This window comes from Zonotrichia leucophrys, chromosome 6 (assembly GCF_028769735.1).
Source record: "Zonotrichia leucophrys gambelii isolate GWCS_2022_RI chromosome 6, RI_Zleu_2.0, whole genome shotgun sequence".
NCBI lineage: Eukaryota > Metazoa > Chordata > Aves > Passeriformes > Passerellidae > Zonotrichia > Zonotrichia leucophrys.
The window spans coordinates 6,080,972-6,105,992 of record NC_088176.1 but is presented as its reverse complement, the minus strand read 5'-3'; the positions used below and the strand labels follow the sequence as shown (position 1 = coordinate 6,105,992).

The window sequence follows — 25,021 nt, the reverse complement described above, 5'->3', positions numbered from 1 at the left end:
ACTTCGGAGCTAAGGCACAGATTTTTGATGGAGCCCTTTAAATCCACTGGGAATCTCATTCTGAGGATCTGTAAACATCTGCTAGAACTCTGACAACATGCAGTGTTGGGACCACTGAAAATTAATGCGGAAGAAGAGCTCAGGCACCTGCAGGCGGTTAAAATGTAGGAGAGTTCTTTCTTTACAGGCTATGTCAGCATTTAAGTGCTAGATTGTTTAGCAGCACCAAGTACAGCACTGCCTGCTTAATTTTCTCTACCTAACAGTTGCCTTCAGATTTTAAAGATTTATACACCCTTCTGCAGTCAGCATTGAAATAGCAGCTAATATCCACACCCCATAGCAAATGCAGGTCCATGTCTCCAGTCTTTTGTTTTCATACAAATTTTGTCACCCTTATTTGTTCCAGTTTGACAAATTTTGGAGTAAAGGCTCTCCTTGATTGAGGGCAGCAGAATATGATCCCCAGAGATTGTGGATCTGTGGCTAAATTGTGCCACTTCCATCATGAAAGAATCTGGGAGTATATTCCTAGACCTAAGGCTTTTTGATTGAATCAGAAAATTAATTACATCAGATAATTCTATGCTTCAAATCCATAATTATATTTAACAACAACAGTGTCCAGCATTATCATCAGCTATCCAAAACAATGAAGGTGACTCCAGTGGGAATGCTGTGAGACTGAAACTGAGCACAGGGCCCTCAGAGTACAGTATGACCTGAGATAATGCCAGTATAAGACATTTTCCCCTCCCTCTTTCCTCCTCTACAGGAATCTCATCCTTTTTCTCTCAGTCCTCAACCCATTCTCTACCACTCCCCCAATAAGCTCTGTGCAATTATTTGCGGATGCACATTCTAAACCAGATCACTGAAAAAGGACTGCTTTAAAAAAGACACTTTTCCTTTAGGGAGGAGATTGGAAAGGAAGCAGCAACTGCTCAAACACACCTGATATCTCACCTTGAGGCCTGACCCCGGGACAGGCAGTGCACAGCAGCCTGTGAGATGTGACACTGATCTTTAAAAGCCTGCTAAAAGTATGGCATGAAACAGCAGCCCCACAGAGCAGGGAAAAACGTGCTGTTGCTTAACAAAGTGTACCCAAATCCCTTCCCTGAGCTGATCTTTAAAAATTAAAGTGACCTAAAGCTAGGCATATTTTAAAGTGTTGTTTGTTAAACAAACAAACAAACAACACAGCAAGAGAAGCAAAGGCAGTAATTCTTAACAAAGAGCATTGTGTGATGTCTGTATTTGTGTGAGAAAGGCCCTTGGCATTGCTGAGCTGAGAGTAGAGGACATTTTATAAACGTATTTCCAAAAAGAGGAAGTATTCAAATTGGAAATGCCCGTTTGGCTGTCTCTCCCACTTTGCAGCTTGTGCACTCCTCCAGCAGGTAACAGGAAGGACAGCTCTTGCTAGCAGGCTGCTCGCAACATTCTCTTCATTAACTTGCAAAAACTAAAAGCTCCATCCTCCATTGTTTGATGGTAATTAGGAGCTGAATCACGCCATACGTCACCTTTCTGATGTTCTTTGCATGTTTACACTTTATACCAGCACATTACACCTGGTTTTACTCAGAGCTTTCTCACAATCCTGTGCTATTACCAAGTGTACTTTGAGGAGCTGGTGACATACTTCAAATATAATTGTGTAAAATGCATTTTTATAAGTTCCTCAGAAGAGGAATCAATGTTAAAACAATCTCAGTGATCCTTGGTTATTCTGGGAATCTTTTCAATTCACAAAAGAATGCAATGATTTTTGATCACAGGTGCAGATGATTGGACAGAATCAGAGTAATCCAAGATGCAGATCCTTTTTCTTTCTCTTTGAGCAGTACTGGTAAATTCAGAGCACTACTAGTTTGGAATTAATACTGGTCTGTACCAGGAGAGGCCAACTGGCATTTCAGGATTAAAGATCTGACAAGGTCAGCAACCACTTCTCCACAGAGAAATCCTTAAAATACCATAAACACTATCCAGCTAAGAGAGTCCACAGGCAGCATTACACTTTGCTTGATATCTGAATTTGCTGTTTGGGCTACCTGAATATATTGTTCATTTCAGAGAGGCTGTGAAAAAAGGATGAACAGAATTCCCTCTCTGGCTACCAGAAAGCAGTCAGTTCTCATTTGGGTAAAACCCTTATTTGTGTATCTATCTTTTCTTGTATCTATTTTCCTCAGTTACAGCAAGAGCTGCCAAAGGCTGACTCATTAGGACACATAACATGGAAATATAAATGCTCATTTCAATCTGTGGTCTCCTCATGCCAGCCTGAAGTCACTTCCATCTGTGAGTGAGGCAGCCAGCACACCTGGGAAACTCAAGAGAAAAGAACATACTATTAAAGTCACAATGATGATTCAGTATCAGAGAACAAGCATGGCAAGCACACTCACATGTAAAATAGGTAGAACTCCTTTTATAAAGCTGGCTGTTTTATTTTCTTAGTGTCTGTTTAGCTCCCATGCTTTTTAGGGCAAAATGTTTTATTCCAGGTCCAATTACAAGTAAAGAAATAGAAACCTCTCAACTCTGTTACAATCTGACAGAAACTGGGAAGACAAGATTTGATGGTAAAATAAACACAGCTGGAGACAGATCAAAGCAATGCAGGCATTTTTCAACACAAAAAATGACAACTTTTCTCAAATGAAATTCGGGCTTTTACTCACTCTTGTGATGCTCAGAACATCTGCATTCAATATCGCAGTTCTTTTACTCTCTCGGTGGGAGAGATGGTAATGAGGTGCCCAATTCCCAATGACTTTCAAAGAGGATTAGGCACCTGCCACAAAATTGTTCAAGACTGATTTCTCTCTGTTATTCTCAGCTTTGACAAAACAGCAAACCAGGAGATTCCTTCACTCGCCACTTTGCTGCCAGCCAGGAGTTTTCCCCTCACATAAATTGCTCAACCTTTGTACTCCTCTTTTTAGCCACCCCATTTGTGAAGAAAAAATCCCACCCCATTATTAATAAATTTAAGACTTTTTAAGATGCTTTGAGCTTGCACTAAAGGTACACTACAGACACATCTGTACCTAAATTACCAACGCTCAAAAATAACAGGAAAAATACTTGTTGGTGGATTAGCTACATATGATCAATGCCAAATAAAAATCTACTCTGGTTTTGCTAAGGTCATTTAGTGCTGTGCAATTCTCATGAGGTAAATATTTTTGAAAGTGGGGAATGCTTTGAGATTAAGCAATACATTACAGTTTTTGATCAAATGCCAGAAGCCATAGGTGAATAGGAAACAGACATCAGTAATTACAGTTCGTACTTCAGCTATTTCAAAACCCCTTGCTTCAATGAGCAAGTATTAACTGGACAGACACTCCTTCACAAATTAGAGGCTGCAAAGACTTATTACACACCACATTTATCTTTGAAACTTGTCCAACCGAATTAAACTAAAAAAAATAATGATACAGATTATGGTTGCAGGCAAAAAAACTATTAAAACTCTAACAACTATATATATGTTTTTATCTGTCAAACTGTCCCTGCAGCCACTCTTTGGTTAAGGAGCTCAGGAATGCAGTATTAAGAAATACAAGTAATTGTATTAGTATGCTGTTGTCAAACTTCAAACTGGATTTTTTTATCACAGGAGCTGATATAAGTATTTCTCATGTAGGCCTTAAAACACAAGAGAATTGCCAGAACATGAGATGGGAGCAGAAATGAAGACATGGCAGCCGAGTGAGAAGTGTTCAAGGAGCATCAACAGTGCTCAGTGAAATGGTGCAGGGCCACCCAACCTGACATGGCTGGGGCTGCTGAAAACCCCAAAGCAAACCCCTCACCCTGGCACAGCACCTGAGTGACAAGCCCAGATCAGAGGCCACACTGACAAAGCCCACAACAGAGCGAGGCTGGAGCAGGCCAGGATGCTCTAGAAACAGCCTTGCTCAAACAATTTCTACAAAGAAATTTTGAGAGCACATTTCCAGGTAGCTTCGTGGTTTACTCCATAGAGCCACACTTGGGAAGTTACACAATTTTTCCTCAAAAGACTTAAGGCTACTCAGGACATCCAAGAGAATACCATGAATGATGCTGGATGAAATTGGTGGAGAAAAAAACTGGGATAAAAGCAGTGCATGCATTTATGTTTTCAGGACTTCTGAGAGGGAGGAAGCACTTTGGCAGGGCTGCTTTTGAACTGTTGCCCAGCTCAAGATAGCATCAAATGAACTTCTAATAAATATTTGGCGTCACAACAGATTTGTACTGATATTTATAATTTACGTACATTCCTCTAGATACGTAATTTCAGCCAAACAAAGAGATACTGCAAACTTTTCATCTGCTAAAAGAATAATTATTACATCTCAAATTTAGATCAGTGTAAGAGCTTGTATATTTAAGCTGATTATAAAGCTTTCAGTTAACTAAAACAAGGACTTGGATTGGTTTAACTCTGTTAAACATGAAACATTTAGTTGCAGAATGCACTTTTACTTGCTTGGCCAAAATTTACATCGCAGACCAGAACAACTTAAAAAAAAGGTGTCAGCACAATGCAAGACTAAAAACAGATCATCAGTTTAGGATGATGATTATTAAAGATACAGTTCTGCATTCATTTATTTCTTATGTATTTATGTGAACTCTATAACGCTGTCTTAGGCTTTTGTATTTTCCCTGTTAAGAGATTTTTGAACATGGTATAATTCTGGAAGTCCATGAGTATTTTAAGCAAACCTGTTAGGTGGATAAAGAGGTTTGAAATGTGGTCATTTTTAAATTCATCACACAAGTGACCCAAAGCAAATATTCTGCATACTTCCTAAACAGTTCTATTGTTAATGGCCTAACATAAAAAAATTGGTTTAGTCTAAAATATTACAGGTAGCTGGGCAAGAGCTGTTTCTTGAGTGCTTGGGTTTCTGTTAAAGCACATTTTCAAAACAAAGAACACTGATCCTTGCAATTAGATCAAGATCTAGATTTGACAAATACCATTACTCTTAAGAACAATTACTGCAAAAAAGAAAATAGCTTATTTAATAAATGATACTTTAAAAAGTTTAATGGAATGCTGCTGGTGTGTTTGCCATTAATTATCAGCATCATTCTACTTTTCAGTATATAATAAAGGCCAACTGAATCTAACACCCATCTTCCAGATGCTTAAAAAAAACCCCCAGAAATCATGGACAGATTGCCTGTAACTTCTAGACAGGAACATTTGGAACTGAGGAAGATCCTGATGAAGGTCATGGTGTAACCTGTGTGTTTTCACATGCAAACATGAAACTTACCTTTACAATCACTTCACTAGAGATAGCACTTGCTTCCTTCCACACAAAAGTTTGCAAACCATAGTGTGAGATTTATGACGTTATACTGCAGAAACCTGCTTAGCCCCCAATTTACAATCCTGGCAATTGTATTCAGCTCTGTCATCATAACTAATTACAGCTAACTGCAGATTACCATATTGCAAACTCTCATCTGTGTGAAAGAAATATGATGTTAAAAAAAAAAGAATCAAATATCCCGAGGGCTAATGAACAAAAATGCACTATTCCATCTTGGACTGCAAACCTGAACTCTTCGAATTGCTGCTGTAAAACTTCAAATTGCTATTTGTTGGCAAGTTGTTTTAGCCCCAAGTACTTCCACAGTAAATCACCATTACACTAATACCATACCTTTGGCCTGAAACATATTAATCTTGGTTAACAATAACTGACATTTACATTACCAATTCAATTCAGGCATTGTGGTGACTAAACATATATGCAAGAGCTTCAGGGAAAAAAGTTATTAGTTTTGAATGTGTACTTACTTTTCACTGAGAACAATTTTGAAGAAACATTATCATCAATTCTTGTTATAATCTTATAACATAAACATTCAAATCCTAATTGATCTGTAAAACATTTGACTTGGAAAAAATCTGCATTTGTATCTTGGGTGCAGTTAACTGTACAACGTAACAGTTCAGATATTTTTCCAAGATATGTATTTATATATTTTTATCTAGGACTTTTAAAACCTGTGTTCTTAGGAAGGAAAGAAAACTGGGAATCTGAAATATTAGGAAGAACATGGCACCAGGATATGACCAATAGTACCAGATCCTTCCAGGAGAGGGAGGATGGACTTCTTCCTGTTTGTTTTTTTTAAATATATTTATATTTACTAAGGCTATAAATGCTCTTGGTTTAAAAAAGACAGGTTGGGTTTGCTCTTTATTTAGTGTCTTTCCCCACCTTACAAGTAGAAAAGAAATAATTACTGCATTAAGTCTGTGTAGCCCCAGAAGCAAACATACCCCTCTCCTCACACACAATAATTGCAGTACAGTACAAAACACATTTGGACCAAGAATTTTATTTCAACTTCAGAGAATTCTCTACCAGACTCCAAATTCATCCTGAAATGTATTATCTTTAGGTTTCATATCAAGGAGGAAAGTTTAACCCAGTATTGATATTCAGATAGTATTTTTGCTGTATTATTTATAAGAGAGTGACAAAACAAGACAGTGCAGTTTAAAAACATTAATATAAATACTAGGCATTTGATGCCTTGTGTTTTGGGGGGTTTTATGTTTAGATTTAATAAGGTGCCCACAAACATTCTTCAAGTAACAACAGGTATTCTATTCCTGAGGAAAACAGGATGGACTACATGTATCCCATGTTGCTTTTTGTTTCCCATCTTTTCTTGGCTTCAAATCTGAAATGGAGAACAAAACCCACATTAGAAATGATGAGGGTATGTGTTTTAGGTATTTAACCATGTTATTCTTAACAACAACAAAAATAACTTCTTTTTAATACTGTAATAAAGACATGAAGACAAATACAGCCACACAACCGCCACTTTATTTTTGATAAAGCCTCTGTACTTAGGTCTGATACACTCCTAAAAAAGCCCAGCAAAACCCAACAAGGTTAAACTAAACAAATTAGATTAACACAAGCCTATTTCAACTAAAAAAACCCATTTAACTGAGATTGTATTGTACACACTTAGTGCCAACGAAACCACAAATGTTTAATTCCATACTCAAATGACTTACCCCCAAGCAAGCTTCTTTTTCTTTTGAGCTTCTTGGGCAGCTTCTGCTTCTTGCTTGGCTTTTACAAAGTTGCGGCAAGCGGCAGCTTTGGCAATTTTCACACCAAGCTAAGACATGAAAAGGAACAAAGGAAAACTGATTAGATGCAAATGGCTCATATGAAATTTAAGCCTCCCAAATTACTTGGTCTGATATTGTTTCTCAAAATCAATAGATACTAAAATATTTCAAATATTAGGCTGAGGATGCACTGTAAGACTGGACAAACAAGAATGTCTCTCGAGGGAAACACAAAGGTGTAGGATCCTGGGGCAAGCAGTCCTTTTCACCAAATCCCTCATTTTCAAAACCAAAAGGCAACAGCTCACTGGATCCTTTTTATACAGACAGACATATCCAAATACACAGTCTCCATTATCAGGACCAGTCTGTGACCTCAGCTATGCCAACAAAATAGAATCAGGTCTTACAAGTGTCAAAAACACCCAAAAAGACATTTTTATACAGGAAGAGCTGCTACCATTACACATTTTTCACTAGTACCACTAGACAGGTTTTAATCAGTCTGTCCAAAAATACATGATGTAGTGTTCTTAGTGTCCATCTCCACATTACAAGCTTTTAGACTGCAAGGGTGTGATATGCCAGCTTTCCATGTAGGTGAATACCACGTCCATAAACTGATGCAGACTGTGAGAATTAAGTTCACTTTAGCAAAGGGGAAGCGCAGGAGGGAAAGGCAGGGAAGAGGAATGTAAAAAAGATAGAAGAAGACACAGTGAACTACGACCAGTTTATTTCCCTTAATCAACATTCACAACTTGTAGTTAAATTTTGTGGTTGCTGCCTTGACTTGACATGAGTTATGAAGGAATTCGTTCTCAGAAGTTACTGCTATTCTCCAAGACAAGCATGCAATTCATTTACCCCAAATTGCTACAAACTGATGTGGGCAAACAGGTTTTCCTTCAATCCACACCCAAACCTCTTGAAATTTGCAAACAGTTATATCCAGCAAACTGGATATTCTAAATGTCCCCCAAAATGCCATGGGGGCATCAAAGAATGGGAGACCCAAGGGGAAGAATACTCTTTAACACCTTGGAAGTTCCACTATTAATGGTAATATACTTGAATAATCTGCAGCATCTGTGCAGAGAAATATTTACTCTGAGAAATGCTTTACCCAAGTAAGATGAGAGGGAACTCAGAACACATCTGCACGTGTAGATGCACTGACACATTTTCCACAACAATCCCATCAAACACACAATAGGTAGGTGATCATTTTGTTAACAAAGCAAAAAAACAAACCCAAACCAGCATCACAACAAGCTTTTCTACCCTATGGTCCTCTAAGGGTTCAAGAACGAAGAAAGGAACCTTTAAGGAAAGGCAGCAAGCACAACTCAGATTGTGCTTTGTTTGAGGCTCTAAATGCTGCCAACACAAGCAGACAGGAGCTGAGCATAACAGTTTGAAAGGAAAATAGATATTTTCATAAACATACTATCTAAAAAGGAAAAACTGAACAAGTGTCTCACCCAGTATTTGCATGTGTTATAAGATCCTAAATATGTACCTTTGGAATCATCATCATGCACAAAATATTGTGATCAGCTACTTCAAAACTTTAATATTATCTATGTAGTTTTCCCCTGAGCATTAATGGTTTTTATTAACAGTAATTCAATGCCAACATCTGAACTGCTAAATTTCAGGTCAAAGACTAAAACATAACATTCTTTTATTTGCATTGTCACTTAATATTTAAGGACAGCTATTAACCTTAATATAATTGCAGTATAAAAATGCTTAAGAAAACTCACCTAAAATATTCAAAAAATGTTTACTTTTAAATTGAAACAGGAGTAATTATTAGTTTAAACAATAGAGCAATCTGATGGCTGAAGTCAGTCAGCAGAACCATGCCTTTATTAGAGGTATTTTACCTCCTAACACACTTGAAAATTAACTTTTACTGTGTGATGAATAACAGAATCTTCTTAAAATATATTCCAGTGGCCTACTGAGCACTTATACACACACAAATATACACAAGGGAGCTCTAAACAAGTGCTGCAGAAAAATCTTTTTATCTGCATTTTCTGGAAGACGGAATGAGTTCTTCCATCTTTGAAAAGTACAGAAAAAATAGGACAATAAGAGCCTCTGCAGTGCATGTGGAAGTAAATGCAGAAACATTTTGCAGCATTGTTATAATTTCTAGGCTACATAGTCAAATTTTCAAGATATGAAAACAAATGTTGCATATAAACACACACAAACATTTTAGTCAGATTAAATGTCTTCTGCTCCCACCCAAACCCAGACACACATCTTCACTCCCTGCTCCCCCCCAAAAGAAATCCATAAAAGCTTGGTCAATGGATTTTACATTAAAAAAAAAAAAACATACTAACATTTCAGGTCATCAGATAACTCAATAAAATACAATCTTAAAAGAAGTAAGAAAGCATGAATAAAAATATATACAACAATTTCTTGTGTAGTCAAAGTATCAGCATTTTCCATATAGAACATCCAATATTTTGCTGCATTTTAATTAAGGTGTCTAAACATTATCACAAAGAACTGCAAATTGGTCAGAGCACGCAGTAAGGAAAATTAAGCTCTAAAGGCTTTTTATCACCATATTTCAGGAACCAAGGGTGTAAAATGTTCTAATTTGGGATATATTAAAAGCCATAAAAGGTCTTTCAAAAAGATTAATGGTACTTTGCTTGGATTTAAGATAAGGGCTTTAGCTGGTTGGAAAAGCAGGGCCCTGGCTAGACCCTTGAGGCATTCATCTTTACAGCCACTTGGAAGATTTGTAAAAGCGTCTGCATAACCTCAAGCAAACGCACTGCGACATTTTTTTTTTAAATTCCTTTCAATTTTACAGGTTTAAAGTGTGTAAATCATACTGGGTAGTAAAGCTGATATAATGGTTCATCCTTGTAACACTATATATATTTGTATTTTGAGACAAACTTAAAAAACAACTTGGTTTCGACAGGGCAAAGCCCTTTCCATTCTGAAGTTGACCAATAATCATGTCAAATATCTTACTCTAGATGTTTAATGCAGCATAAATGAAAATTTCCTACTCATCTGAAATTGTTACCTTGTAACAAATATCTGAAGCTTTGCTTCTTTTTGAACACTTTCAAGGCATTTATTTAAAAATACCAATTATCATACTTTAACTTTTTGTGGAATAACAGGTCTGTATGAAAAATATTTATGCCATTCTCTTTTGTTCTTTAATTAAATGAAAACAGATGTTTTCTGAAGTAAAGCGGAACCATTACTGGAGTACTTAAAGTGTTAAGGTCTTTAATTTTTATATCAGTTTGGTCTACAATTCCTGATTGTCTTTACTCAAGCTCAACATTAATGTCAAGCAAGTTACCTAGGAGACGAAAGAGATCAAAGAGACAAAAAACCCTCAAATGTCTGATTAATCAAGCCTGCAAACAGCTTATTTCTTTTAGCCTGCATGCAAGTATGAAAATGAGATTCTGGGAGCCGTACATTGTGCAGATTTGTTCATTCTTATCAGAACAAAGCCAGCGGCAGCTTATTTCATGGATCATTGGCACTGTCATCAGTGCTACACAGAACGGGTGACAGCTCCTCATTTTGAGGCTTGAACAAAATTAGCAAAAAGTCGGCACAAATTAGCCTCTCATCTTTTTAGTAATATGACATTATTCATTTACTTTTTATCCAATTTTTAATTTTTTCCTTGTCAGCTATCCCTTTCTAGTGTTTCTTGCACAGCATCATAAAACACTTTTAAAACAAGCAAAGAAATGGCTGAAGTTGAAATAGAATGTAAAGTTCAGGCAGAAGAGTAAACATTTTTATTAAGTTGCAACAGAATCTACTGTAACTTCCAGAAAACTTCCTTGCAAATCAGGACATTTAACATTAAATATCACAAAGCAAAGACTTGCCTTTAAGATAGAACTGTAAAATGTAAATGCTGAACGATACAAGTACGAGACAACGGAATCAAGAACTGCTCCAGAAATACTGAGGTATGAAATACAAAATATTAAACCTACAAAAGCTCCAACAAAACATCTATATTCAAACAGGTCCTGAAATATCCTGTGATCATAGCAGAGAAGCCAAACAGCCTTTTAATATAGTGTTACAGTTTCTCATCAAATATGAATCTAGTTATTTCAGGCTTGCCTCTAGCAATGATTTTCTCCTTTTATGTTATGGAATGTTATCCATTGCTGACGTATATAAAATATATAAAGCAAACAAGAATACCGAGTGGATTTTGCAGTGAAAATTGTCCCCTTTCAATGATGTGCTCAACTTCCCCTTTAAAATACTTTGTAATACCTTTGTTGTATTTTTATGCTGTGTATTACAACAGCACATTATATTTGGATGACACAGTAATGGAGCAAGGACAGGAAACTGGTCTAATATTAAGCTCTTTGCTAGACTTAAACATTTAAATGCAAGTAACTTCCTCCATTCACGAGAAAACACAGCATTAAAAAATTAACCATAAGCTGTTAGATGCTTTACAGAGCCCCCTTATAACAAAGGCAGTTTTAAAAAAAGAACTGTAGTACTGTTTTCAGCAATTTCTTTATCTCTGTTCTTCTAAGTAAGAAAGCTTATTAACAAGCTTTGAACTTAAAATCACATTTACAATAATGTGCCATCAACAGTTTTATAAGCTAATTAGAAAAAAAGATTAATTAATGACTGGCTGCTAATAAAATGGCAATCATGAAGAAAGAAACCAAGGGTGCTAAGCTTCAACTACCACCAATTAAGAGCTAATTACAAACAAATTATATATGTGTTTTGCTGTGGGCTTTAATTTACTAAAATGGTTTTAATTAAAAGAGAAAACATGCTGATTAATTGAACTGCAGAAAAAATCTACAGTATAAACTGTGCTTTGTCTGTCTCTTTAATTAGACTTGTAACATCTGAAATCTTTTTTTAAGGTTTGTTAAGGAAAAGATATACATAATTAAGGGAGCATAAGAATGTAATTCTAGGTGATAACCCTGCCATGTTCCAAAGGTTAAAAGAAAACCACCTCAATGAAGAGGAGTATTTGGAAGCACCTTCACCAAGGTAAGAAAGGAAATCCTTCACAGATAAAAAACCTCTTTATTTTTCCTTTTTTTTTGGGGGGGTTGAGGGGGACAGTTCTTTCACAACTAGAGTTCCAAGTTAATTTGTGCTTGGTTACACTCCACATAAAACTGCACCACTTCAGGTACCTAAAAACACTGAGAAATTGTGAACGCTGCACAGAATTTTGAAATTTTATTTTACCAACAGAATAGCATCAAGTACTAACTCCTGTCCATCTCTGACAGTAATGTCATCACAACCAACCATTTCCTACCCAGATTCTCACATGGAAACCAGTTTCCAGAATGGTTCTCAGCAGTTATAACCAACAAACTGCCTTCTGTACTTCCCTTTCTAATTTCTATGACTAAAGGCTACCTGCAGACAGGAGATACTAATTTGAGCAGGAGAAAATGGTCAAAACTGATGCATCAAATTTTAAAGCCAACAGCAGGACTGATCTTGCTGTAACATGAGGATGATATTCCAGTGAATAGCCAATTAATTTCATCAATTACAACGCAGATCTTTCATTTAAGTTGGATTAAATACCAGTGTCCCCATAAATTGCAGCTTTTTAAGTCTTTCCCCAAAATGCCAGAAGACACTAAGCCAGGCACTCAGGAAGTGCTGTCAAAAAGTCTGGGGTATTTAGAGAGTGACATGTGCTGCAGCAATTTAGCACACTAAATTACAAAATATTTTAGAAGTTACTTTTGACAGGTAAGTCTAATATGGTCAAGATGATATAACTGTGTTCAAGTTACAGTCCTCAGGCTAATGTGTTCTTAGACAATGTGGCACCTGCCTACCAGGCAGCTCACACAAAAAAACCCCACCAAAATGTGCAAAGTTTGGGCTTTAGTCAGATTAGTTCTCACAGTATTAGAGCCATAAGAAATCTGTATTCTGCATTTTGTAGAATACAACCAAACTATGATTTGAGCACAAAAACACTATGAAAAAAACCCTCTTTCTCTAGGAGGAAAAATATATGTAAGGAGTGGTGGGGGGAGATCTTTTAAGATTTTTTTTTGTTTACCTATGAAAATAATTTTTACAAGTATCACTCCAGATTGAAACTGATTTAAAGCAGAGCGAAATTAGCAGATATCTGCCCATACCATCCTTACTCAAAGGGATAAACACATCCAGCTATGCACAGTCACAGTGCTCTAACTTACCAACATTTATTCTTTAAAGGAATCTAGGTGGATTCCCACTAACACAGTAGGAACAATTTAATTACATCTCAAGACAGAATTCCAGAAAAATTTTTATAAAGCATTAAGAAGTTGACATAATTCCAAGCGTCTGTTCCCAGCTCCATATCCCAAGTATCTGCTACTATTAGATCTCAGCTATCCTACCCTAAGGCACCACCAAAAATATCTTGTCATTTCAGCCCAGGTAAGTGTTCACATGTGCTTTATTCTCTTTATAACTTTCATTCTAAAAGGCTCAGATTTTTTTGGGTAGCTCCTACATTAACATTTCTATTGGCATCACTCAAGTTAAATAAGTCATCCTTAAATGCAATGTTCAAACAACAGCTTTAGGTTTGCCAGGCCACATCTGAACAGCACAACTATAAAACATGAAGGACTCTGCCCATGCTGGAAGCCCTGGAATGTGATAACAAAGACAGCAACTGGATTACAACAATAAACACTAACTGTGCATATTGTACCATGCACACTGCAATGAATTGCTCATTTTTTAATACTAATAGTACTGTACTGCAGGTATTAAAGAAATAATTCAGTCTAACTGAGCTTGAAGCTCTACAGTGAATTAAGGAGTATGACCCACTGCATTATTTTGCTGCTCAACACATTTATCAAAGCAGTGTTGATCTTGGACACTGTAATTTCATCACAGCACTGAGGTGCTCCAGCCAGAGTTACTGAAGGCCTAAATTATTCTCTACCACATAATGCAGAGATGCCCATATTTTTTTCAGGAAAATCTTCACTTGTGTATAAAATAATGAAATCAAGAACTCCAGGATCACCAGACCTCTCAGGGAAGCAGAACACCCCACATGGTGGGGATGGCCAAGGATGCCACAGGTAGAGATCTGCTACTCTGATGACTGACAGCAGGAGACAAGGGGTAATACTTGGCAGTGAGGTTTGTCCAGAGATTAGACAAAATATTCAGCAGTGTAATACATATAGTTCATTTTTATAATAAAAATGCAACTGCCAACAAAAGAGGGGGAACACACCAGCCAGTCCCAAAAGCTACATATGAATCCACCCATATGCAGCCACCAGTAAATACAGCCTCGTGCAGGAGGTGTTCAAGTTCTAATTCTCACTCCAAAACCTTGAATGCTCCTGGATTGAGAAGCTTTGTTTTAAAATCAGGAAAAGAAAACAACAAATATATTACCCAAAGGTTCATTTAATCAGTGCAGCAGCATTTTCCTTAAAGAACCTGCAACAAGTTCCACCTGGAAACCTGAAGACCCAAAACCTTAAAGCTGAATCATTTAGGTTTTTAGAATGCAAAATTCCATGATGCACTGACAGCTGCTAGATTATGCATATTGCCTAAGTCATCACTGATTTTAAATGAATCTGATTTTAAAAAACCTTTTCTCACTGTGTCACAACGACAGGATATTGACAGCATCATTTTGACATTCCTTTGCTTTTTAGGACATGTTTCTACCGTCTATACTCATCATCTGTTTATTTTTGGCTTCATTTTTCTAAATACTGAAGCTGCCCTATCAGTTTCACAGGCTTATAAATGTTATACATCAAAAATTAGTTTCACTTATTAAGGCAGGAAACGGCTGTAAGAACTCTGGGATCTGTGCCTCAAAGCAAAAGCTTTATCAGCAGGTTCCAGTCACTGCTTCTTGCAAAAGAAAATGGTGCCGATTAAAACCCCATACACCTGATTTCAAAAAGAACACCTACCCACTGAACATTTCTCACATGGCTGCAAGGGGGGCTGCACCCCAAACACCACACAGCTCTTTCTCACACACTCTCTGTCCCCAGCCCTGTGACACCGCTCAAGAAAAATGAAAACTATACATAAAGAGATGAAGTTGAGATAAAAGAACAATAATTCATCCACTTATTACTCCAGACTTCAGAAGGGGTGCACTTCAATCCAGCCACAGTGCAGTTCCACAGAGCTGTGCTGCATTTGGAAGTTAGAGGGATACAAATAGCCACATAATTTAAAATTAACTCACTTCTTAGAGGCATTGTATATTAAAATCAACATTTCTGTAAACTGCTAAGAGAAGAAAAGGAGCAATTGAATGCATACAACATGAAAGCAATATTTTATTAAGTGTACTTGTGTACAAAACAATGACTGTTCAATCAGCCTCTTCCATAATCAAATCCTCTTTTTATAGCTCTTCACTGAAACAGTCACTGTTGGAAGAATTTCCTTAGGAAAAAGTATTTTAAAAGGTCCATTAAAAAAAGCTTCTGAAAATCACAAAGAAAAATGAACCTTGCAGTGAGCAATGGAGCACATCTCTACAAGAGCAGAGAACCCCAGTGAATTCACATGGATTCTGCCTCGACAGAACTCCTCATGAGAGATCAAGCCAGCCATTTGAGTTTTCCTTCTTTCAACATATTATTTGTTCAGATAAACCCACTTAACCAAAACCAAGTCAAGGCTGTGAATACTAATAATGTTTCAAGCATTTTGTTTTCAGAATTACAACATGCTAATATTTGAAAGTCAACAATTTGGAGCTAATGTTCCACAAATAATAATACACTGCTGGAGCACCTGGGATATGCTAGATGTTGTATAATCCCATGGCTACCAAAATCAGATAACAGTTTATCATAAATATTACAAAACCTTAAAACTTCTTACATTAATTTGTTTTTATAGTCAAACAATTTGCACTAGAACCTCAGTATGTTTTATTGATTATAATACTCCAACCACTTTAGAGGAGATGGGATAATGACATTTGTGAAGGAGAACAGCGAGTGTTTTTCATGTTGTGCACATGAAAGGTAATAAAACAGTCAGAGCTGGTCAGACTTGAAGGGAACATCAGGGCACAATCCTACCACTGTCAAGAGCTGTTATCTTTGCAGGCTGAAGTTTTGTGATCACTGGTGACAAGGCAGATAAGAGTCTCGTCATTAGAAACTGCCCTGAGTGACTAAATGGAGGAGTTTAATGATTTTGTAAGAACACCCACTGAAGAACAGTTACTTTTACCTAACCTCAGAGAACCTTAAGAACTGTATTTCCCACCTCAAAAGCTCTCTGTTTTTAAAGTCATCACAATATTGTAATACATTGCATGAAACAGATTTAAATCTGCAATTTTACATTAAAGCTTAGTTTAAAACACTGTGTTTAAGAAACACTTAAAATATTTGTATGAGAATGAGAAGCAACTAAAATTTGTCTTTGCTTTCCTAATCCTTTTCTAATACCTTTGAATTTTGCAAGCATATACAGTGGACAGAAAATTGCCATTACCTTTGTGAAGATGGAAGAATATTCAAGATAAAGGAATAAAGCAAAACATTATATAATTATTTTTTAGTATAAATCTAGAAGATTTATAGTTTAAACTACTCAAATTACTTTAAAAAGATCACTTTTCCACTCACTGAAATAGTATTTTTTTTTTCTTACCTGGCTTCAAAACTGTTAAATTATTTTATTAACCTAATTTTTTCCTCTGCATTTTATCCCCTATGCACAACTAGCAGTGGGGAAAACAGCCTCTGTGGACTTCAGCTATTTTTACTTCAGCTGCTACCACTTGCCCTATGTGCACAAATTGAACAATTTCTTAGATGAAGTTACCAGAGCTATCTGATAGATTCCTCATCAGTTTTAAGTACTCACTAAGACCTCTACATACTGATTTTTTCTCTCCCACTTTTGTGGCAAAGAGAGCACAGCTTTCATGAAATTATTCAGCTACACCAACTATCAAGACAACATCTTGAAAAAAACTGTGTTACTTTGCACTTGGTTTTAGATATGTATTTATACACTGAACAATTATGACAAGGAGAAAAAATTATCCAACACAATTCTAAGGCTACAGCAGTAGTACAGAGAGACAACCATCTACTCCTATTCTTCTTGAAAATTCTTCCAGCCATCAACTCCTGACCACATAAATACACAGAAAAACAAGTATTGGCACACAGCTTGGGGTTCATATGTCCTTATTTGCTCTAGGCTTGCTAAATCTCTACCTGTCTTCAGGCTTCCCATGATTATGGGAGAAGTAATGCAAAAAAACAAATTATGAGGCACAGGGAACTGAGAGGAAGGGAACATCCTATTCTTGTCTTCCTGGCTTGCAACACAGAGAAAAAACAAATGCTCCACACAGATGACCAGACCAACTCCTCTGAGTTGTGGAGTGAGCAACAAAGCACTAAAGCAAGTACTTGGGACAGCTCATGGATGTATTTTCAATTCTTAAACACAGCTACAGCTGTCCAAGCACTGCCAGATCAGCAGCCAAGTGCTTCAATCACTGACTGAATCTGCTCAGGAAACAGGAAAGATGCTGCCAACAACCTTCAATGCTGTTCTACTCATGACACTCTCAGTCCAGATGTGCAAAACTAAAAGACCCCTCAGAGTTTTTGTTAACAGCCCACTTACCTCACGAGTGGCCAATCTGTCACTCAGCTCCTCAGCCTTGGCAATGTCACCTTCAGCCACACACTTCTCTATGCTCAGTTCAAGGCCAGACTAGGAAAAAAAAAAAAAAGTAAATGCCTTTAGAACAAAAAGAACATATTTAAAGGGAATACCTCCTTTCTAAAAATATTTCTTTCATAAAATTCTTGAAGACACTGCACAAACCTGTAATTTCTGTGTACCACAAATCACTCTGGCTGTGTATTGTAATGGACAGTATAATTAAGAATTCACTGAGAGGCCGCCTGAGCACAAATCATTGCATTAGTTCCACCTTATGTGCAGGATAATACTATAGGTTAAAAAAATTACACGGGCTAGTTTATGCCTGTCACAATAAAATTTCATCTGAAGATCTGGCTTATCTCTTCCATCCCTGGAGCTTTCTGAACAAAATGTGAAATATATGTGTCAGGTAACATGAAGAATGGCAATTACCACTGTATCGCTACAGTTCTAAGATCTTATCTTTACCCAAAAACCAGAGTTCTGGCACAAAGCCACTCCACTGTGCTAATAAATTAAAAATTCTAGCAGCCCTATGGAAAACAATGAGAAAGCTTCAGGATTTAAGGGTTGCTTTCTTATTTTCAGAGGTAAACATAACTTGTTTAATGGCAACATTTATGAACAACATAACAATAATAAGTAACTATGTCCTGGAAATTATAGTTGTAAATTTCTGATGAGAAGGGTAGCACTGACTTCAGAATTTCACAAAAAATATCATTCTCATAACAAAAGATAATTTACAGCCTCACTGATTTTAAATATTAGCAAACCAAAGAAAACACATTTGACAGTTCCCTAACATAGACTTTTTAAGAGATAAAAAGGAACAAGCTAATGGAATTCTTGAGAAACAGTGATCTGCAAACACTGCACTTGAGTTATTTCAGGTGGTAGATGAAAAAGAAAAAGCACAATTGGAAGTTGCAGTGATGGCAAATTCTGTTAAGATGCCTCTTTTGAAAATAGCAAGGCATATCTTCCACTAGTAATAATATCCCTGAAATTACAATGAAACATCTGCACTTTAACACTTTGGGCCTCCTTCCAGATCTATCCTGACAACTTCAATGACAACTAAATAGCCACTAAAAGTAAGAAACAAACAAATCTTCATGAGCTGCATGTAGAAACTTACTTTAAGAAAATGAAAAACTACAAAAATTATCATAAAGAAAGCTAACTGAACATTTCATGTAACAGAAATTAACAGAGAACTTCATAAGAAATATTATAGAGCAAACAGCACTGCCAGAAACTCCCAATATAGTGAGATTCTTAACTTATCCATTGTGTGTGCCAATTATTTCAGATATGACTAGTCACACAGTAATATTTATTAACAGAATTTGTTATGAATCCAGTCAAAATGTATGCTAGGATTGCACCTTTAATTCTTGCAGCCACTGGTGCCAACTGAAGAATTTATGGGACACATTTTAAACTTAAAACACAATGAAGCAAAACAAAAGGAAAAGTCAAACAATGCATATGGAGTGTTCTGTGTCTCACAAGAGGAAAACAGGAAAAACAAAACCAGACAGGAAACAAGCCTGGATACTGTCATAAAAGAAAGCACAGCAACCATTCAAGGACATTTACTAAAAAAGCTCACAAAATCATCCTTCCTCAGAGCAACTGTATCATTTACCCTCAGACAGCCTCAGTTTCATTCCTTTCTCAGTTAAGAACAAGATTATTTATTGCCAAACACAAGCTGACACTGCCCTTGTAATAACAGTCACCTTTTGTGGAGCTCTGCTGTCCACAGGTGATTCAAATCTATCATTGATTCCAAAGTATTGTGTAAGTTCCTTCCATTTGTCTTCATTTTCCAACTGCTGACTACTAAAAACAAACAAACAAGTCATTACTATAACCACTTTCCACAACTTGTAATATCCTTTTCAAAGCTAAAATAAACTCCTCCATTTGGCAGACATAGCCTTTTTACCCATTCAGTTTTTTAAAAAAGTGAAATTAATTATTGCTCCCCCTTTGTGTAAGTGTAATTTCACAATCTTGAAAGCAAGCTGATAGAATCAAAGAACCATTTAGGTGGAAAAAGTTCTTTAAGATAGAGTCTAACCATAAATCTAACATTTCCAAGGAGGAAATAGAAGGGAAGGAGCATGCTGAACAGGAGCTTGTATGAAGGAAGTAGGAAGAGCATTAAGTCTATTAAAAGTTACATTAAATGATACAATTGTGTAGATGTTTAAAATCAAGCAATCACACCCCATCAAGCAATCACCAGTACAAATTCAGCCTGCCCAACAGACACATTGAGCAAATTTAAAAGATAATTTACACAATGCTCAGAGCTAGGCTTTGGCTATGAATGTGGTCAGGCTTATTGTAAGTTTTGCCTGCTACTAACAGACCTCAGGTAATCCCATTGACCTGGTTATACCTCTGAGCCACTTCATCGCTCTTTCTCTGCTTTGCTAAGGGGAAAAAAAAAGAAAAAAAAATCCAACATTACACAGTGATACCCCACAGCATCCAATGAAGTTAACAGAGCTCTAATTGGTCACATTTCCTTTGAAAGATCAACACACAGGGATTTTTACCCAATGATCATGTGGATTTAAACCACTCAGCTGTAAGAAACTCCTGCACTATCTGTGAAGCTTTAACCAGAATGTGCAAAACTTTTGTAGAACTACTGAAATACACTTAACCATTATAAATCAGTATTAATTAAGTTTTGCCTCTTTTTAAAGAACAGAACAAATATATTACTTGCATTCTATGTAGCAATCTGTCTACAACCTCACTGCAACCTTGCAAGTGATGCATACAAGCAGAAAAATAAAATCCTAGATAACAGTTAGAATACAATTCTTCATTTAAAAAAAAAGACACAAGAAAAAAAAAACTCAAAACCCCAAAAATACCCACAAAACAGCATATATTGATACTAATTTAATTGGAAAACAATAAATTCTGTTAATTATTTAAAAAAACACCTTTTCGGCGGCGCTTTCTTTTCCGGCATCTGTTCTCTTCTTTCACTTGCATCTTCATTTCACGGTGTTTCTTCTGAAGCTCCACAAATTTCTACAAGATTATGAAAAAGTCAGTATTTTTAATTTCCCCTCCCATTTTTAGAAATTACATAGAGAAATGTATAATTACCCACAGTCCCTTGTGTTATCTATTACTTCCCAATCTATAAATCAGGACCACGGGACTCTGATGGTGTTAAACTGGAATTGGTGCCAATCTTTCATCTCCTCTCTCTGACTCTGTGCCCTCCCTACATCCCAGGACTGTTCAGATCTGACAGTTCTCCCATGGGATGTGACACAGAACACACTTTTGCTTTCCTGAGCTATACCATGGATTTTTATTGCCTAGCTGGTAGTTTGTAATCCACAAATTAGTGACAGCATGGCCCTTGAACAGCAGGCTACCTACAAGGACTGAGGGGTGAAAGAAGGCAACTATTTTTTGCCAGTTCTTATTTTGAATCTAAAGCCTAAAACATATTGTTTTGTTAAGGGTTTTTTGTTTTCCCCAGTCTTTACATGCAACTGCAAAATGAGGAAGTTATAAGGAACTTTTGAGTCTGAATGTTTGCAGTTAGCAAGCAGCAGGGCACACCTCCCCTCCCCAGGTATGAAACACTGAGCTCTAAATCCTTACCAATGCAGAAAGCACCTACCAAGCAGCTCACAGCCCATAAACCACTGAAAACACAACTTTTATGCAACTGTATAGTTATGACAACTCCTTGCTGTGCTTTCAATCACCACCAAACTACAACCTAACTACTTCCTAAATTCCTGTTCACCTTGCTTCAAACAATCTAAGGTTTGTATACTCAGATCATATTTAATCCAATTTCACATCTGTATATTGACTATTCAACAGTTAATTAATTTAAAAATCAACCATTTGAGTACACTGCATCATGCTCATTTGAAGACCAGTAATGATACATACATTCCAGATATTTACAGAAACTCCAGGAGGGCACGTTTGAAATTCACCTTCTTCATCTGTCACTGGTACAAGAGGTTCACTGCTGGCATTACTTTCCTCTCCAGTCCCCTGAATTTTCTCAGTATCTTCTTTTGCCTCCTGCTTTAAACAGGAATCAGGTGATTCGTCTCCATCATCAGAACTCAGATCAACATCACTTTCATTCAGTCCTGGAGGTAAGAGCCCACTCCACATCTTCCAGCTTATATCAAGTCCAAACTATTTCAAGTCACTGCAAAGACACCACGTTACCCATCCCAACACAAAAACAACCTGCAGAAGAGAGAAACAGAAACAGCAAAGCATGTCAGCAGAAATATTTTTGCTTTTCCTACATGTTTCAGATAAGCACATTATAAAGGTACTAATACTTACTATTGCAGAAAGAAAAAGACAACTTGATTACAGAGGCTGAGACTACTTTTTTTTCCCCACTCCTCGTCCTTTAAAGTTGTGCCCCTATGCGTTTGCTTACAGCTCCTTTTAGTTTAGGGGCCACACTGCAGCAAACGCCTCCTGTGCCTCCTCAGGGGCAACTTCCCGGGCCAGCACAGCCGCCTCCCCTTCCCGGGCCCCGGCACGGAAGAGCCGGTGCGGGGAGGCGGCAGGCGGGGGAAGTGAGGGGAGCCGAAGAGAAACGCGGCTCAAGGCCAGCCCAGGGGAAGGCAGCGGGTTGCCGGCCCGGGGGAAGGCAGCGGGCTCTCGCCGTGCCCCGGTGCCCGCAGAGCCCCCTCAGCGCCGCCGCCCGCGGCCGTGTTTACCTGGCCGCCATCTTGGCACCGCCGGAACACCTCGCGCGTGGATTGGGCGGGGCGGCGCAGCCAATCAGCGGGCGCGCCGGTCGCCATGGCAGCGGGGCGGGGCGGCCATGGCGTCCCGGGGCGGGGCGGCCATGGCGGGCGGCGCTGTGAAGGGAGCGCTGTGAAGGGGGTGGCGGGGCTGGTGGGGGGGCAGCGTGTGCAGGTGAGGGGTTGTCGGACTCTCAGAACCATTCAGATCGGAAAAGGCCTCCCAGATCACCGAGTCCAACTTAGGACCCAACGCCACTGTATCCACCAGACCATGACACCGGGTGCTACATGCAGTCTTTGCTGGCGTCACCTCCAGGGCTGGTGGCTCCATCACGTCCCTGGGCAGCCCATTCCAATGCTGTCACCCTTTCAGTGAAAAAATTGCTCCTAATGTCCAACTTACACCTCAACTGATGCAACAGAAGACCATTTCCTGTCGCCATATCTCTTATTCCCTGCGAGCAGAGCCCGATTCCAGTGCAGCTTCAGCCTCCTGTCAGTGATCTCAGAGAACGATAATGTCCCCCTTGAGCCTCTTGTTCTCTAGGCTAAACACCCTCTTGAACCTCTTTTTTCTCCAGATTAAACACCCTCAGCTCCCTGAACTCCTCCTCATCAGACTTGAGCTTGTTTCTGAAGAAGGACAAGCGTCAAGTTGTACAGCAATCCTTGCTGCCATAAAGGAATATGGTGTCTCTTCCAACAGTAAACCTTGTAGTTAAAACACACCAAAATGTTTATGCTGGGACTGATTGAAGAGGGTCATACTCTTTAAGAATTAAAAAATCCTTCCAAATTTCCTGATAGTGCCTTGGATTAATGTGGTAAAGAGGAAACCACAAAAATGCAAAGTCTGTGCAGAACAAAGGAATTGTTTATCTCAGATTCTGTTACACTTTGTCCTTTCAGCTCTCATAGGTGAGGCAGACAACACAGGTATTTAGGAGCAGCCTGAATGCGATTCAGCAAGAACATCTTGCATAGAAGGAGCAACGGGAAGGGAGGCACAAGGAAAAGATGAAGGGACAAGGCTGACATCACCAGCACTGAAATGTGTCTGAAAAACAGGAGGTTTCCTATCTCCCAAATAATCTGTGAGAAGATGTACTTTTGAGTGACAGTTTGACTGGTTGAAAATTCTGTCTCAATATGATAATGAGAATTTTGAAAAAGGAATTGCTGACCCCAAACCACAGCACAACCCAGTTGTGGACAAACAAAAGGGGAATGAGTAAAAGGGCAGGGGTTATGAAGGTGGATAATTGGGAATATGGATATAAATAGGGATTTTTTGGTTGATCCCAGCTTCTGGGATTGGCTGTGCATGGAAGGAAAAACTAAATGCTTTTCTCATGAACATAAATCAGATCTTCAGATTGTTTTCCTTTTATGCCATAATTTTACATCCTCAGATTCATTTCTAAAATCAATTAATTCCGTAAGTAATCACTTTTTCATGAACTACATGTAAATTTCACACTCAGCTTGCTAACTAGATTTTCCTCTCATCTGGGAAATCAATTTTTAAGAGAGTTATTTTATTTACATTAAATAATTGGTTGTATTTGGTACACAGATAAATGGTAATTAATAACTGTATTGATACTGGATATTCATTGCCATTTGTTCTAGTGAGTTGTTAGACCATTAGGCTGCATGATATTTTCTTGATGTGACCCAATTTGAACACACCCAAAAAATTAAAAGGTGTTTGACATCTTTATGACCTGTAAATTTATATGTTTGATAGGGATACATTTTCAGAAGGCAAGTTTAATTTCATTACACAATTTGTATCCAAACATCATGCTCTTTTTTTAGCAATTTGTAGCAAGAATGGCACTGGTGGTGCACACAAATAAGTACTCAAATATCCACATTAGCTGTATTTTATAATTACAAAGTAAATGTTCTCATCATTTTAAAAGCCACATTTTCAGGGTGATCTTCAGTCCTCCTACAAAAAAATTCTGACTTCTCACAGATTCTTCCATAGGAAAAATGGTGGCAAGAGCTCCAGCTGGACTTTCATCAGTCCAGAAGTGTTTGTATTCACAAAGTAAGTGCTCGGTGAAACTACAAAAGAGTTTGCTGGCTACTTATCAGAATTTGCAACTTACTGCTGGGTTTTTGTGCTGAAATAATGTGTAAAGTCTTTTTAGCTGCAGAAGAAAATAGAAGGCAGCACAACCTTGTGACCAGCCCTGATGTCCCTACATCAAATTTGTGAGGACTGCTATTGTGACCAACACTTGATTCAGTGTCGACTTTTTCTGATGGCAATTTTCTGCTCCCCATTGAGCAAATATTCAAATAATCTGATTTATTTCCTTTTGGTCAACTGATCTAATTTCCTTTC

At 37.7% G+C, this 25,021-nt stretch overlaps 1 protein-coding gene across 3 annotated transcripts; it reads right to left on the bottom strand.

Moving 5' to 3' along the window:
- Nucleotides 1-6,356: 6,356 nt before the first annotated feature.
- On the bottom strand, nt 6,357-22,680 carry FAM204A (family with sequence similarity 204 member A). 3 transcript variants are annotated; one of them, XM_064717254.1, is made up of 8 exons: nt 22,633-22,680; nt 21,833-22,144; nt 20,854-20,944; nt 20,295-20,328; nt 19,627-19,729; nt 17,834-17,923; nt 7,067-7,173; nt 6,357-6,720 (listed from the first exon to the last, which is right to left on the bottom strand). In XM_064717254.1, exons 2-8 carry the CDS (start codon nt 22,064-22,066, stop codon nt 6,669-6,671), a joined length of 711 nt encoding a protein of 236 aa, XP_064573324.1. In that variant the 5' UTR covers nt 22,067-22,144; nt 22,633-22,680; the 3' UTR covers nt 6,357-6,668. The 3 variants fall into 3 exon arrangements, with proteins under 3 accessions (XP_064573324.1, XP_064573323.1, XP_064573325.1); XM_064717253.1 differs by having other exon boundaries at nt 22,247-22,656; XM_064717255.1 differs by having other exon boundaries at nt 19,627-19,726; nt 22,247-22,656.
- Between the last annotated feature and the right edge of the window lie 2,341 nt (nt 22,681-25,021).